The sequence below is a fragment of the Amphibalanus amphitrite genome, unplaced genomic scaffold (assembly GCF_019059575.1).
Source record: "Amphibalanus amphitrite isolate SeventyFive unplaced genomic scaffold, NRLGWU_Aamphi_draft 001899F_arrow, whole genome shotgun sequence".
Lineage (NCBI taxonomy): Eukaryota > Metazoa > Arthropoda > Thecostraca > Balanomorpha > Balanidae > Amphibalanus > Amphibalanus amphitrite.
Genome location: NW_024883392.1, coordinates 65,057 through 80,699, shown reverse-complemented (window position 1 = coordinate 80,699; position 15,643 = coordinate 65,057). Strand labels below are relative to the sequence as shown.

At 51.1% G+C, this 15,643-nt stretch overlaps 1 protein-coding gene across 1 annotated transcript; it reads left to right on the top strand.

The window, feature by feature from the left end:
- Positions 1-5,232: 5,232 nt before the first annotated feature.
- LOC122375703 lies at positions 5,233-14,678 on the top strand. The gene is made up of 5 exons (XM_043355195.1): positions 5,233-5,364; positions 11,132-11,254; positions 11,936-12,164; positions 12,544-12,651; positions 12,986-14,678. Exons 1-5 carry the CDS (start codon positions 5,233-5,235, stop codon positions 13,723-13,725), a joined length of 1,332 nt encoding a protein of 443 aa, XP_043211130.1. The 3' UTR covers positions 13,726-14,678.
- The last annotated feature ends 965 nt before the right edge of the window (positions 14,679-15,643 follow it).

Below are 15,643 nucleotides of genomic sequence, written 5' to 3'. Positions count from 1 at the left end.
AAATTTCTCCCTATCTCCATCTGATCACAAATAGGTTAACATTTTAACGAGTTGCACTGTATTTCTTATCTCTATGATGAGTATGTCTATTTTTTTCAAATCAAAAAGGTGATAGGATGAGAGCCAGCAAATGCCAACATTTAGGTAATAAGGGAATGCAGTTGAGATTCATGGCTCCTAATGATCCTTTCAGTCCATTTTCTGTGTGCTAGATTATACCGAATCCATCACATTACGCGTATATTACGCAGCAATGCGCAGCCCCTGGCGTAACATTCGAATATTACGACGCCATGCTTATCTGTCAGGTGGTCCAACAAATCACTTAAGTCAAGAACACTAGTTAATATTTTATTGATGTCATCACAAGAAGGATCGATGCTTTGGAGTCTGATACGTGCGGTGTCCTGTCTAGCGAATGTAGTAGATGTATGGCCGACATGCATTGTCTCAGTGGAGCACCGCTCCGCAACCTCGGCCAATATCAGCCACAGGATTTCACGCCAGAACGGCAATACCTGACGGTATCGACTGAGTGAGAGTGGGAGGCGACGTTCGAGGAAGGTCGCGCCGCTCCAGGCTGTGTCTGTCGTCCAGAACGGAGCGGCGAGTGACATACCTCACCCGCCGCGTGACAAAGTTACGGCGTGGTCACAACAAATCATACTGGAGTCCGACATATGTGGCTACAGCACGTGCAGTGTACGTTGAGGGAGATTGTGTTGTGACAACCCAGAGTGTACGCTCACATGGTACAGCTCCGAAAAAAGGTCATGGTTGCCGACAGCAGCCCATAATGAGTGTTGCATTATTATGATAATTGATATTCAGACAGACAGACAGACAGAAGACAGACAGACAGACAGACAGACAGACAGACAGACAGACAGACAGAAAGACCGACAGACCGACACTCCCGAAGGCAGTCGCTAGAAGCGGACGGACCGTCCCTAGGAGCGCACGACAGACAGACATTTCGCAGACAGTCGTCAGGAGCGCACGGACAGACAATGCGCAGACAACAGCTGGGAGCGGACGGAAAGACTGACGGACCGACAGACAGACAGACACCCTCCACAAACGCTAAGAGCGGACTGACCGTCGCTAACCGGACAGCGCTAGAAACGGACGGACAGTCGCTGCACACAAAAACATTTAACACCGTTAGCGGTGTAATTGCACACATATCTGAGCACTTGCGGAAAGTTAATTTAGTTCCTTCACCGCTTTAAATTACTCGCGCTTCTAAATGAACAGCAGGAAGAAGGTAATAGAACACTGTTAGGAGGGTTGGGTGTTTTACTACATGTTACTACATGTAGTAAAACATGTTTTTACTACATGTACATGTAGTAACATGTAGTAAAACACCCAACCTCCTAACAGTGTTCTATTACCTTCTTCCTGCTGTTCATTTAGAAGCGCGAGTAATTTAAAGCGGTGAAGGAACTAAATTAACTTTCCTCAAGTGCTCAGATATGTACTGTGCAATTACACCGCTAACGGTGTTAATATGTTTTTGTGTGCAGCGACTGTCCGTCCGTTTCTAGCGACTGTCCGGTTAGCGACGGTCAGTCCGCTCTTAGCGTTTGTGGAGGGTGTCTGTCTGTCTGTCGGTCCGTCAGTCTTTCCGTCCGCTCCCAGCTGTTGTCTGCGCATTGTCTGTCCGTGCGCTCCTGACGACTGTCTGCGAAAAGTGTCTGTCTGTCTGTGCGCTCCTAGGGACGGTCCGTCCGCTTCTAGCGACTGCCTGCGGGGAGTGTCGGTCTGTCGGTCTGTCTGTCTGTCTGTCTGTCTGTCTGTCTGTCTGTCTGTCTGTCTGTCTGTCTGTCTGTCTGTCTGTCTGAATATCAATTATCATAATAATGCAACACTCATTATGGGCTGCTGTCGGCAACCATGACCTTTTGTTCGGAGCTGTACCATGTGAGCGTACACTCTGGGTTGTCACAACACAATCTCCCTCAACGTACACTGCACGTGCTGTAGCCACATATGTACGGACTCCAGTATGATTTGTTGTGACACACGCCAGTAACTTTGTCACGCGGCGGGTGAGGTATGTCACTCGCCGCTCCGTTCTGGACGACAGACACAGCCTGGAGCGGCGCGACCTTCCTCGGAACGTCGCCTCCCATCTCTCACTCATTGCAGTCGATACCGTCAGGTATTGCCGTTCTGGCGTGAAATCCTGTGGCTGATATTGGCCGAGGTTGCGGGAGCGGTGCTCCACTGAGACAATGCATGTCGGCCATACATCTACTACATTCGCTAGACAGGACACCGCACGTATCAGACTCCAAAGCATCGATCCTTCTTGTGATGACATCAATAAATATATTACTAAAGTGTTCTTGACTTAAGTGATTTGTTGGACCACCTGACAGATAAGCATGGCGTCGTAATATTCGAATGTTACGCCAGGGGCTGCGCATTGCTGCGTAATATACGCGTAATGTGATGGATTCGGTATAATCTAGCACACAGAAAATGGACTGAAAGGATCATTAGGAGCCATGAATCTCAACTGCATTCCCTTATTACCTAAATGTTGGCATTTGCTGGCTCTCATCCTATCACCTTTTTGATTTGAAAAAAATAGACATACTCATCATAGAGATAAGAAATACAGTGCAACTCGTTAAAAATGTTAACCTATTTGTGATCAGATGGAGATAGGGAGAAATTTTTGAAAATACAGGGTGTCCCAGAAGTCTTGAAGCTTTTTTATTTTTGTCGTGTGACCTTGCTATGCCACTGATTAAGGCAAATGACGCCTCAAACGAAAGAGAATGAACTGAACTTTTGTATTTTCATGCGTAGAGCACCACTTTAGTTAGGTGGCCCCCGTTGCGAGTCGCGCAAGATTGAGCACGAGAGATCACGTTCTTCGCTGCCGCCAAGATCTCCCGGTTTGCGAAACACCGGTGTCGCCATGCCCGTTTCTGCCTTCTGGTCAGCTTCAGAGCCTTATTTCATGAAGCGAGCCAGGAAACAGAGTATTGGATCTCGGAGAAAACATTAGCAACATAATGATTTACTGATCAGAAAGTCTCCTGACATGTTTGCACGCATCCATTACAAAAATAAGGCTCAGCTGCTTGAGCGCGCTAAGCAACAGCCCGTTGTAATCCTTTGATTCGTTGCATTATTATGGGGCTAAAACAAATATCAACCCGTCGCAAATATATGTCGCTAATATTACGTCGCTCGCTTCAGGGAATAAGACTCTGAAGCTGACAAGAAACGGGCATGGCGACACCGGTGTTTCGCAAACCGGGAGATCTTGGCGGCAGCGAAGAACGTGATCTCTCGTGCTCAATCTTGTGCGACTCACAACGGGGGCCACCTGACTAATGTGGTGCTCTACGCATGAAAATACAAAATTTCAGTTCATTCTCTTTCGTTTGAGGCATGATTCGCCTTAATCGGTGGCATAGCAAGGTCACACGACAAAAATGAAAAAGCTTCAAGACTTCTGGGACACCCTGTATTTCTCACGCTGCTCAAAGTTCTCACGGTGTACCCCAGTTTGTGTCTCTGCGTGTAGCTGTGTAGTGTGTACGGACATGCATGTGTAACAGGCGGATCTGTGTGGCTGTATGTGCCGGTATTTGTAATTTGTACGTGTATGTGTATGCCCTGTGGCGGTGGTTGATCACTATTGACCACAATTCCCGGAGCCACAGATGTCCGCTCACAGATCGATGGTTTCTCCCGGAGCCAGACTAATTGTCTGATATGACGGAATGGCCGCGCCCGCGCCCGCCCGTCCGTCCAGCCAATATCGCTGGGGGCGGCCCGTAAGACTAATCACGTACCTCTAATCAGGCAGACGTTCCTGTTCAGCTGAACGCCCCCCCCCCCCCCCGCCCCCCCCCCCCCCCCCGCCTCCACTCTCACCCCTCTCTGCTGGGCTTTAAAGGGACTATCCCACCTTCTAAAATGTTGTTAAAACCAGTTAAGTTGTGCCCGACTTTATAGATTGGATGACCAGGAACACGGTTCTGGCATTTATTTTTCATTAGACATCTTAGGCTTCCCATATTCCAAACACAAACTTTCAAATATGTGACGTCACAGCCCAAAATTACCTCCTTCCCCAGGCCACATTACTGTCATAAAGCTGATTCTTTTTACTCTGTAGGCACCACAACAAAGTTCAGACCAAGTTTTAAAGGGACTATCCCACCTTTAACATGGGGTTTGAGTTGAGATAGCCAAGTTTGCGGCGAGGTTCAGAAACCACTATCTATTTAGGTTGCAACCCCAGCGGCCTCTTGGTGTTGAAGAAATTCGTTCCCTTCATTTGAAAATGGGCCTTGTACAAGGCCCTATCTTCAACATGGAGCGACCGTTAGTGTGACGTCACCTCCTTTAGTCATTCTGATTTAAATGGGTTTGTTCGTTGAAAAATCGCTTAAAACTTGGTCTGAACTTTGTTGTGGTGCCTACAGAGTAAAAAAAATCAGCTTTCTGACAGTAATGTGGCCTGGGGAAGGAGGTAATTTTGGGCTGTGACGTCACATATTTGAAAGTTTGTGTTTGGAATATGGGAAGCCTAAGATGTTTAATGAAAAATAAATGCCAGAACCGTGTTCCTGGTCATCCAATCTATAAAGTCGGGCACAATTTAAATGGTTTTAACAACATTTTAGAAGGTGGGATAGTCCCTTTAAGCGATTTTTCAACGAACAAACCCATTTAAATCAGAATGACTAAACGAGGTGACGTCACACTAACGGTCGCTCCATGTTGAACATAGGGCCTTGTACAAGGCCCATTTTCAAATAAAGGGAACGAATTTCTTCAACACCAAGAGGCCGCGGGGGTTGCAACCTAGATAGATAGTGGTTTCTGAACCTCGCCGCAAACTTGGCTATCTCAACTCAAACCCCATGTTAAAGGTGGGATAGTCCCTTTAATAACGGGGCTAAATAGTGAGGAAATTCAAAACGATGGGCATGAACCCAACTCACAGAACGAGTAAATGAATTGAATCGAAAAATGGATCATATTTGATATGCAATCCGAAACGTACCCTTCTACGAGGGTACGTTTTCCAGATCTCGTAGATCCGTTTAAAAGTTAGACAAGGGACAGAATATGCCCGTCCCAACGGGTCCCTGCTCAGTTCTCATGCTCCTTCCCCTATTCAGCGCAAATTCAGCGTTCGGCTGAATATCTCAGCGGAGCGCGAGTCAGCTTATTAACTTGTTTCATTTTTCCAGAATGGCCAGCCTGCTACCCCGAGTCAAAGTGAGAAACTTTTTGGAAGACTTCAGCGAGATCGACCCGAGGAAGTTTCACTTTTACGACTTTGGCATCCAAGACTTCCTGGTGATGCGCCACCATATCACCTTGGTATGAGCGGGAAGAAATTAGAAAACTGAATAAAGCCAAATAAAAGACTGTAAATAAAAACTGTGATGGCCTCGGCAAATGCTTGACTTATTAGAAAAGAGCCGCCTTTTTGCTGGGGAATTAAACCAAAGGAATATTTGCAGACGTTTTCAGGTATTTTATTGCAGATTATTCTTAGGTTCTTAGGGAGATTATTCTTTTTCTTCTTATTATACACATCATTAAATAAAGAAAACGCTAAGTACAAAGGAGATTTTAAAGAAGAAATTCGATTTGGAAGGGGGAAATCATGTTTTGGTTGCCCCTAGTCCTGCTTTGGCCCGATTACCCCCCCCCCCCCCCCCCCCCTGGATACGCCAGTGCAAAGCGCCTAGCTACTAATGTTACAATTCCAAGTCAAAGAGTGTATAAATACACCAGGAGGATGTATTTTAGCAACCAGAAAACCAGACAAACCAGTTCACTCACCAGAAAACAGCGCCCACTGTCAGAGACTCTAGAGCCACCAATCGCCAGCGGAGCAACGGCCGCAGTGCCGGCTCTACCCTTAACCTATATGACAAATGAATCCCGAGAAGATATGCTCGAGGACTACCCCAAAAATACCGCCCTTCAAGCCGACATGATGTCGGGTACAAAGTGAAATGGTTCAGTTGGTGCGTTGGGTCCAAATCTGTCACAGAGACCGGCAGATCAAACCGATCCCTTAATTTTGCAGACGCATGTATAAACGAGCCTCCTTACCCCGGTAGACAGCCAGGCAGACCGACTACCGATTTCCAGACAGCCGTTTATACATGAATCTGTGGATCTGAGTTTCTGAAACGGCCGGGCAGACCGATCCTTCCACTGCGATCCAGCGACACACCCGGCCGCGTCCAATGCTAGAGCCCAACTCCCCGCGCACCGCCGCGACCTAACTCGACTACAGCTCGAACCACGTGATTCAACCGGCCAATCCCGAGGCACGCGTGCCCCTGAACGCAGGCTGTGCCGCAGAGCGGCGCGGCGGCTCTGCTCGGCGGCCGGCTGGCGAGCCCAGCGCCGGCACGGGGTACACGATGCACACAATACACATAATAAAAGAAAACACTTCTCAGGCTAAAGTAGCAAAACTTAACATCCTCCCCACCAAAATGTGGGAACAAAAAGTTAACACATTTTCCACACTAGTCACAACGCGCGCACAAATCACAAACAAAACACACATCACGGCACTGGCCGCACGCCAACTTGCGGCAGTCCTTGTGGGCCTGGTCAGGCCTTCCGCAGCCGGCCATGGGTCCTTGGACCGGGGGGCCAGCGTCCTCGGCTACGTCCTCTTCTTTCTCCTCTTCCACAGACGTGGGAATGCTGTGAAAAGAGACGGTGCCTCCAGTGGGGCAGTCGTCCTCCAGCTCCGGCTCCACCTCCATCTTGCCCCGTCGCTCCTCCAGCGGCGCCGCAGACGTCGGCTCTTCGGAGGCGGCTGCCGACGGTCTCGCGTCGGAGCCGACAGGCATCGGCGAGGCCGCCGGGGTGCTACAGCACTCCATTGGCTCCGGTCCGTCTCGTCCACGGCAGATGATTGGACGAACTCCACAGGAACATGCGATGAGGGCTTGAGACCCTGACTCCGGTTGACAGCCCAGGAGTCGCGTTTGCCTGGCGACAGCCCGGCGCCGCCATCACCATTTTGTTTTGTGTCATCATTTGACCCCTGGACAGAGAGAGTCGTGTCTCCACCCTTAGTAGTCATCGTTTTATGGAGGTCGTCACCGCTCAGGTGAGGCTTTTTTGCATTGAGCAGCTCTTGCTGCGGGGTTCCCGCCTTTGCGGAACCATGATCGGATGGTGAGCGATCATCCGACTGCATCGTCAAATTCATCTCATTGGAACAGCCCACTGGCTTGTCCCAGTGTGGCTCAGGCAGCATGCCATCCACATCCATGGCCTCATTTTGGCCGACCTTCACTTCATCCAGACTCCTCACCTGTCTCAGCTGACAGTGGGAAGACTGGTGACCGGTCGGTATCAGCGAAACGTCGCCGCGGTACCCGTGAATGGCGTAGCCAAAGACAGTCTCTATGGCTCTAAGCCCTTCTTCAAGTTCCACCTGTCCCCACAGCACGATTCGATAAAGATTGTCGAGGCCGATCAATACATGAACTTCGCCACCACCAAAGTCGTCGGCCAGATCCAGACCGGCAGGAACAGGGGGTGGCGAAGAGGTGGGAAGGGGCGAGCACAGCTGATCTGTGCTCCACATGTCAAGTTTCAGAGAATAGTCACCAAACAGGCTTCTGAGCTCCACCTGTACCTTGTCGTACGAGCGAGCCTCCTCAGCCTTCTCCTGAAATCCGAGGCAGGCAAAGGTAGCCGTGCCGGTGCTGGGAAGACCGAGTTCCTCTGCCAGCGAGCTCCTGATGTAGGAGGAGTCGGACCCTCCGTCTAGGAGGATACGGACCTTCCGGCTACCCTTGGGTCCCACAGCGTTTACGAGAGCCGTCTGGAAGAAATGTGCTTTCTCATTTGCCGTACTGGCACTGTACCGGTGGCGACTCTGCCCCGTGAGTTCACTTGGGCTGCCATCAGGGCGCGCCACTCTGTCAGTAGGACGTGCTGGAGAGAAAGGTACAGCCCCGGGCGACAGTTCCGACTGGTTGCTGGGTGAATTCGATGGCGAGGGACGATGATTGTGGAGCAGGGGGTGGTGCGGCCCGCCACACTCCGTGCACCGACTGCACTCGCAGTCCCGAATCTGATGTCCATACTTCAGACACCGAAAACACGCCCTCACTGCCTTCACAGTCTCCCAACGGGCTTTCAGATTGAAGGTTTGAAACTTGTCACACCTCTCTAGACCGTGCTGCGCCTGCTGACAAACAGGACACATCACGGTCCTTGGCCCGTGAGGGGGCCTCTGCTTCTCAGAGCCGGGCTCTCGCCGCGCAGTGAGAGTGCTTGTGACAGACTGAGTGGAAGCGGACGGGGACACGGGTCGTGTCTGCACCATTGACACCCCTCTTGCCGATTCTCGGAGCCGTATTTCACGGTTGAGGAAGTGTAGAAATTCCGTAAAGTCTCCACTCACTCTCCTGACCCACTCTAGACGCCAATCCTCAGGGATCTTATCCTTAACGACTGGCAGCAACAGGCTCGAAAAGCTTTCCGGGTGGACGCCAAGTGTACTGAGCGCTCGAGTACGCGCAGACAAGTGATCGATCAATGACCGCATGCCTTTAAGGTCGCCGTGTCGAACGGGTTGCAGGTTCAGGAGGTCACGCATCAGTGTCTCCCGCCGCACATCATCCCGTTCAAACCGCTCCTTGAGCGCGGCCACGGCCTGAAGGTAGCCGTCACTCGACACTGGAATGCCCTCAATGCAGCGCAAAGCATCACCTGCCAGGTGCGATTTCAGTACCACGAATTTCTGGACAAGAGCGTATCCTGAGTTGTTGTGAACAGATATGGCAAACAAGTCCCAGAATTCAGACCACTGCATTACGTCACCATGAAAAATGGGAATTTTCACGGTGAGGGACGTTTTGAAGTCTGCGTTTCCCGCGAAGTTTGAAGCGTCAACCCTGACTGGCGCTTGTTCAGCTTTCTCAAGGCGAGAAAGGAGGCGCGAACCGAGAAACATCTCGTCCTCAAGAATCTGCAAGTGGTTGGTATCATCTGACTGATCCAGCTTATCCAGGTCAACCTGGACACCCTCCATCTCATGGCGCAGCTTCTCCAGGTGGTGAAGCTTGAGGGCAAGCTGGTCAGGATCCACCGTCGTACGATCTGCCTCTCGATACGATCGGAGGTCATTACAAAGTCGGGTCGCCTTTGAGCGGAGTCTGGTTCTGGTCGCCAACAAATCCTCCATGGTTCAAAGCTAGGCCAAATTGTATGCCAAGTATTTAAAGTGGACTGTATCAAACAACTTAGACTACAAAACCAATCCAACCGACTGATAACAACACAGCCGACCGGACAGTGTCAAACAAAACTAGACCGGCAAACCAATTCAGCCGACTGATAACAACACAGCCGAATGAACCGTTTCAAAGAATCAGACCGAAACGTCGATCCAACCGACTGATAACAGCACAGCCGATCGAACCGACCATCCGGCCCCAGGAGGACTATGTTACAATTCCAAGTCAAAGAGTGTATAAATACACCAGGAGGATGTATTTTAGCAACCAGAAAACCAGACAAACCAGTTCACTCACCAGAAAACAGCGCCCACTGTCAGAGACTCTAGAGCCACCAATCGCCAGCGGAGCAACGGCCGCAGTGCCGGCTCTACCCTTAACCTATATGACAAATGAATCCCGAGAAGATATGCTCGAGGACTACCCCAAAAATACCGCCCTTCAAGCCGACATGATGTCGGGTACAAAGTGAAATGGTTCAGTTGGTGCGTTGGGTCCAAATCTGTCACAGAGACCGGCAGATCAAACCGATCCCTTAATTTTGCAGACGCATGTATAAACGAGCCTCCTTACCCCGGTAGACAGCCAGGCAGACCGACTACCGATTTCCAGACAGCCGTTTATACATGAATCTGTGGATCTGAGTTTCTGAAACGGCCGGGCAGACCGATCCTTCCACTGCGATCCAGCGACACACCCGGCCGCGTCCAATGCTAGAGCCCAACTCCCCGCGCACCGCCGCGACCTAACTCGACTACAGCTCGAACCACGTGATTCAACCGGCCAATCCCGAGGCACGCGTGCCCCTGAACGCAGGCTGTGCCGCAGAGCGGCGCGGCGGCTCTGCTCGGCGGCCGGCTGGCGAGCCCAGCGCCGGCACGGGGTACACGATGCACACAATACACATAATAAAAGAAAACACTTCTCAGGCTAAAGTAGCAAAACTTAACTATAAATAAACTATGCTATAAAGTATAAAAACCTACAAGCTGAGTGTTCGCTGGTTCATATCACGATTGGCTGGCACGCTTTCAAACAACCGTTTACCTACAACATTTTTGAGCTATTACGCTTTGGTCTGAGATCACTGTTCGGCCATTTTCTAGCTATTGGTTTCTAGTCGGGTGCCGTGTAGTTATAAATAACCTATCCAGTTTTTCTTCCATTTTTTGAATTACGCTTTAGATGTATTGCGGTCTCCCATCAAAAACCCCTCGTATGAATACCTGGCTTAGTGTATGTCACTCATCCTATACATAGCAGAGTCCGTTTCCGCCCGTCTACATCGGCAGGTATACACAGCTCCAAAGCCGTCTCGGCTCACGCATTAATATAAAACGTGATCGACCAGTGGTATGATCCCGAGCTGGTCACCAGCGTTCCCGGGCAGCCAGGCATGGTTGCCATGACGACCCAGTCGCACAGCCATCGCCGTCATCATAACGTCAATACGATTCGGCGAATTATCCAGACCGGCAAACTTTGCATACATGCGATTAGCATCGGGGAATATCCCAGCATGAAAATGAGCATAATGGAAAATGAATCCCTGCTCTCCAAAGTGGGTGTACAATTTGCATGCATCTTCATATCTGATCAATTTAAAACTTTATGCTGGTACCTATAACTTATCTAAATACTAAGTACACAAAATATATGCCAGATTTATGTGCTAACTGCTGTATAATGTAAGAAAAAAAAACTTATTGAGACGGTATGAAAAATATGATAAGCAATCACTATTCACTAATACTCTTTGCGGTGAGACATTCAGCGTTTCGTCTACCTCCCTCGCTCCCACCTATGTAATCCCCGGCCCCCGCCCAAATTCAACTCATTATCTCCCGTTCACCGCGCAGGATGAGGACACGGACGAATCGTCGAGCGGTGGCGACTACAACCAGGGGCTGGCAATTGACCCGTGCGACTACCTCAGCGATTCCGAGGTCTCCACTGGCAGCGTGGACCTATCGGCCGAGCAGGTCAGAGGCTCCTCTGAATCTGAGAGAGCTCAGGACCGTCAGATGTGTGTAGGTACTGCGTATGCACAGTTGGTTTACTGAAATGTTTCCTCCGTACTTAGTACCAGGCGACCATGCATAATTGTTTTCTCTTACCTTCATGTTGACGATGAAATAATATCGCTGGATTGGAGAGCATCCTTTTGACACATCAAAGCTTGCTTGCATCTGCTCTCGCGCAACATTGTTCTTTGTTCAGTCTTAGTAGCCAGAATATTCTTCAAAGGGAATATTATTATTAGTATACCGACTGTAACTACTGCAACATGCACTTATAAGCTGTGACAGCAGGAAGGGAGGTTCTTAATCACATTCACAAAAGCCTCCGTGTGTCTATCATCAAAAGGCCTTTGTGTTCCTTGTTACCGTGTTATTTTTCCATTGTTCGAAAACCCACGCGGTCCAGCCCCTTCCCAAGACCGACCCTCACACTAATGACCAGCTCCTCCCCTCCGCTCCCCGTCGCTCCCCGTCGCTCCCCACCGCTTCCTGTCGCTCCCCGTCGCTCCCCGTCGCTACCTGTCGCTACTCGTCGCTACCTGTCGCTACTCGTCGCTACTCGTCGCTACCTGTCGCTACCCGTCGCTCCCCATCGCTCTCCGTCACTCCTCGTCGCTACCCTCCGCTCCCCGCCATTTTCAGGTGGTCTGGGAGAAGCGCCTGGTGGAGTGTCCGGCAGCGCTGCTCCGAAACCGACTCCGTCACGCCAGCTACAAGAAGAGTAACTCGTCGCACGAGGTGCGGCGGGGCCGTCGCGGCGGCCGTCCGTTGCGCCGGCGAGCGTCTGATAACCTGCTCTGCTCACGGTCGGCCATGGCCACGCCGCGCACACGACTAGTGGCCGGCACCGTGTGCTGGAACAGCGACACAGGTGGGACACAGAGCACAAGGGTCACAGGGGATGCAGGAACACAGGGAACAGGTAGGAAGCAGGGAGCAGCGACACAGGTGGGACACAGAGCACAGGGTTACAACTCACAGGGGACGCAGGGACACGGGGAACAGGTGGGACGCAGGGAGCAGCGACACAGGTGGGACACAGAGCACAGGGTCACAGGCTGGATACACGATATGTAAATACAGGACAAAGATGGGACTCACTATGGGCTTGTGTGCCACAGGGATGCTAATGATGCTGCATAATCAATCCCTATATAGGTATTCTGGATGTTTCAGTGTTTCCTGCAGTCCTTAATGTACCGATATCTATTCTACCAATGTCTGACTGCTGACCGTTCCCCCTTCCGCAGATATTGTGCTGCCGAACGAGTCGGTTGAACTGGAGATCGGAGAGGACTGCGGCAGCGGCAGCAGTCTGGACAGCCAGACGCTGGGCCGAGCCGCCCAGCACCAGTCCAGTAAGTGCGATAGTCACTCGTAGTAGTGATAAACGCAATAAGAAACAAAGAAAGGAGGGAGGTAATGAGACACGAACAATTATAAATCGAAATATGGTAGGGGAATGAGCGAGATGAAGCCTTGTTTTTACTAGTCACAACCTGCAATAGTGATTTATTATTCATAGGGCTGCGGAGTCGATGGAATTTCGGGTCACTCCGACTCCGACTCCGACTCCGACTCCGACACCGCAGCGCAGATTATTCGTGTGTCAGCTGGTTTGTGTTTTTCTGGACTGGTTCATTACGGTCCAATGTGCGCACCGTGACGACCCCGGTCCTGTGTTCGTTGCAGACGCTCTGCCGCCGGTAGTGACTGACTCGGAGAGGCCGGTGCAGTGCGGTGCCGCCGTCCAGGAGCGCTGCCTGCGCCCTCAGCCGTGTCTGACGCACGCTCTGCTGCTGGCCGGCCTGCCGGGCGGCGCGAGGTCCGGGCGCCAGCACCTGTCCACCGCCCACTCGGCACGCGGGCTGCTGCTGCCCGACCTCGTCCCTCCACCGGAGCGGACCAGCGGTAACGGTGCAGGGCCGAAACGGGAGTCCGGTGACCCGCCAAAGGCAGAGGAGGGCGTGCAAGAAGGAGACAGAGACAAACAGAAGACGGAGAGGGACTCACAGAAGGCGGAGACGGACGGACAGAAGGGGGACTCCCAGAAGAACTCAAGCCGGCGTCGGTCGCGTGCCTCCGCCTCTGAACAGCGCCGGGAGGAGGCGGCGGCGGCCGGTCGGGGCGCCGGCCGGGCCGCGGAGCCGGCGGCGGGTCGCAGTCCGCGCCGACCTCCGACAGAGACGGTCAGCAGCGGCAGCCGTGCCAGCTCTGACACCGACCAGTGGCCGTCGTCGCGGCAGCACAGCCACACCTCGAACGCGTCCCTGTCGTCGCTCTCACACTCGGCCGTGCTGGATGTGGTCGACGAGCCACCGCAGATGACCGCGCTGGAGAGGAAACTCATCATGAAGAAACACCCGATGTTGCGCAACGACACGAACGCTCACATTCTGGCACCGCCCGACTTCCGTATCGGGATGAAGTAAGCAGCACCGAGCTTTGCAGAACGGCTCCTAGTAGTACAAACGACTCAACAAGCTCTCTTCCATGTAAATAAACACATCTTCTCTGTTACTTTGCACTGAATGGTTAATCGTGATAAATTATTATGTTAATTGAAATAACATTAGCCGCAAAACACGCAAGATTATTTTCAAGTCGGCCAACATCGTAGAAATATTTGTTCTTTGTGGGAAAACGAACTGGAAGTTTGAGTTTAGCCAACTTCAGGCAAAGTTCAGAATGCCAAGCTGTATCTGCCAATGCGACTCAGAAGTAGCAACAAGAGTGCACACTGTCCAAAACTCTAACATGACAACAGACGGTAGGCTCGTGACAAATATGGATGGATAGTCAGTTGTGTTCTTTGGCACTTCATACCTACCGCCCTATGAAAAGTGGCCTGTGTTCGCTGCTCTCTACATGTCGAATGGCGTAAACACATTCAGGCTTATCTCAGAGCACCCTTTGTTCAAGCTTATCCCCCGGCCGGGACGTATGTAGAAAACAAATAGGTCCGGCGTGGGTAGGTATTCTAAAGAGCTTGACAAAATCACTTTAACGACACGTTGATTTTGTCATTTGATTTTGTTACTCTTCGAGGTTTCTCGATACACCAATGATTTGGATGATTGGTTAGTCGTAAAAAGCCTATTTTTCTTTTCCTTTGTAGTGTGCTATCATTCCTTGTGATGCAATGCGTGTACTTGAACAACTTTTCGTCATCACAGCATATGCTTTTGAAAATAAATGTTAGCTTTATCGGATATAGGTATACCTACGACGTTTAGGTTGATTGATATACATGTGAATGTCTGTTTAGTGTTTAATGTCATTGATGCGTCTTCGCTGCTTCTGTTTTTAGCACACGCTTGTATTTTGTCTTCGTATGAATGGAAGCGTCACATGCTCCGTTGTCGCCGCTGAGAGGATGGGCGTAATAAATAACACGATGAAACGGTCTCCCTCGCGTGAGAACATGCAGAAACAATTGGAGAGTTGGAGCTGCAACTATAAGAAAAAAAAATGTTTTGCTTATTGAGCACGATAAACAGTGATGCAAAGTCACGGAAAACAAAACACTTAACGGTATATTTTCCTTTTGTCAGATCAGATATGAAAGGAAATTTCCCATATCTCCCAGCTTAGGACCAAAGTGAACAAGTAATATGAAAACTGCCAAAGAAGGTGATGTGGATTGTGCATGAATGGATCCTTTTTCCTCGATAACATGATATTCAGCTCAACCATAATATCCAAAGATACAACACAACCCTTGTGGCGCAGTTGGCAAGTGCGTTCACGTTTGGTGTGGGAGGTCCTTGGATCAAAGCTGACCTCTGGCAGCGTTTTCCTCGGCCGGCTCCTACCCAGGAGATGGCAGTAACTGGGGAGTGTTCGCTCGGTCGTGGGATTACCGCTGTGCCAGCCAGCGCCCCCGGCCGCAGGTACACGGGCCTGATCCGCCTTTAAACAGATCCTTCGGTCCGGTGACATGTCCCGAGGGTACGGCCTCGCTTCATGTCCCGGAGCAGCCCTCTGACCTGCCGGGCCCGAGAAATCGGGATAGCCCCAGCGTGCGCACCAGTGCGGTGCCACCTGGGGTGCGTGACAGGAAGCGTGCGGTCAAGGCTGTCCCGCGTAGCGGGTGCCGAAAACGATTCGTACACTCGGGGGCAGATTGATGTTCCACAACTCTTTATCCACCGGGTTCCTATGGCTCAGCATTGGCAGCAGCCGCCTGGTACCGGTAGACTGTGCCGCTTCACTTACTTGTCAAGCGGCACAGCCTACCCACCCGTATGACACCGGTCTGGGTCGGTGGCTGGAAGGTGATGTGGGCCGCCTGTGACGTCAGCGTAGCGGTGAGGGCCGAGCCCGGAGGCATGGCTCGGGTCGGCGCGG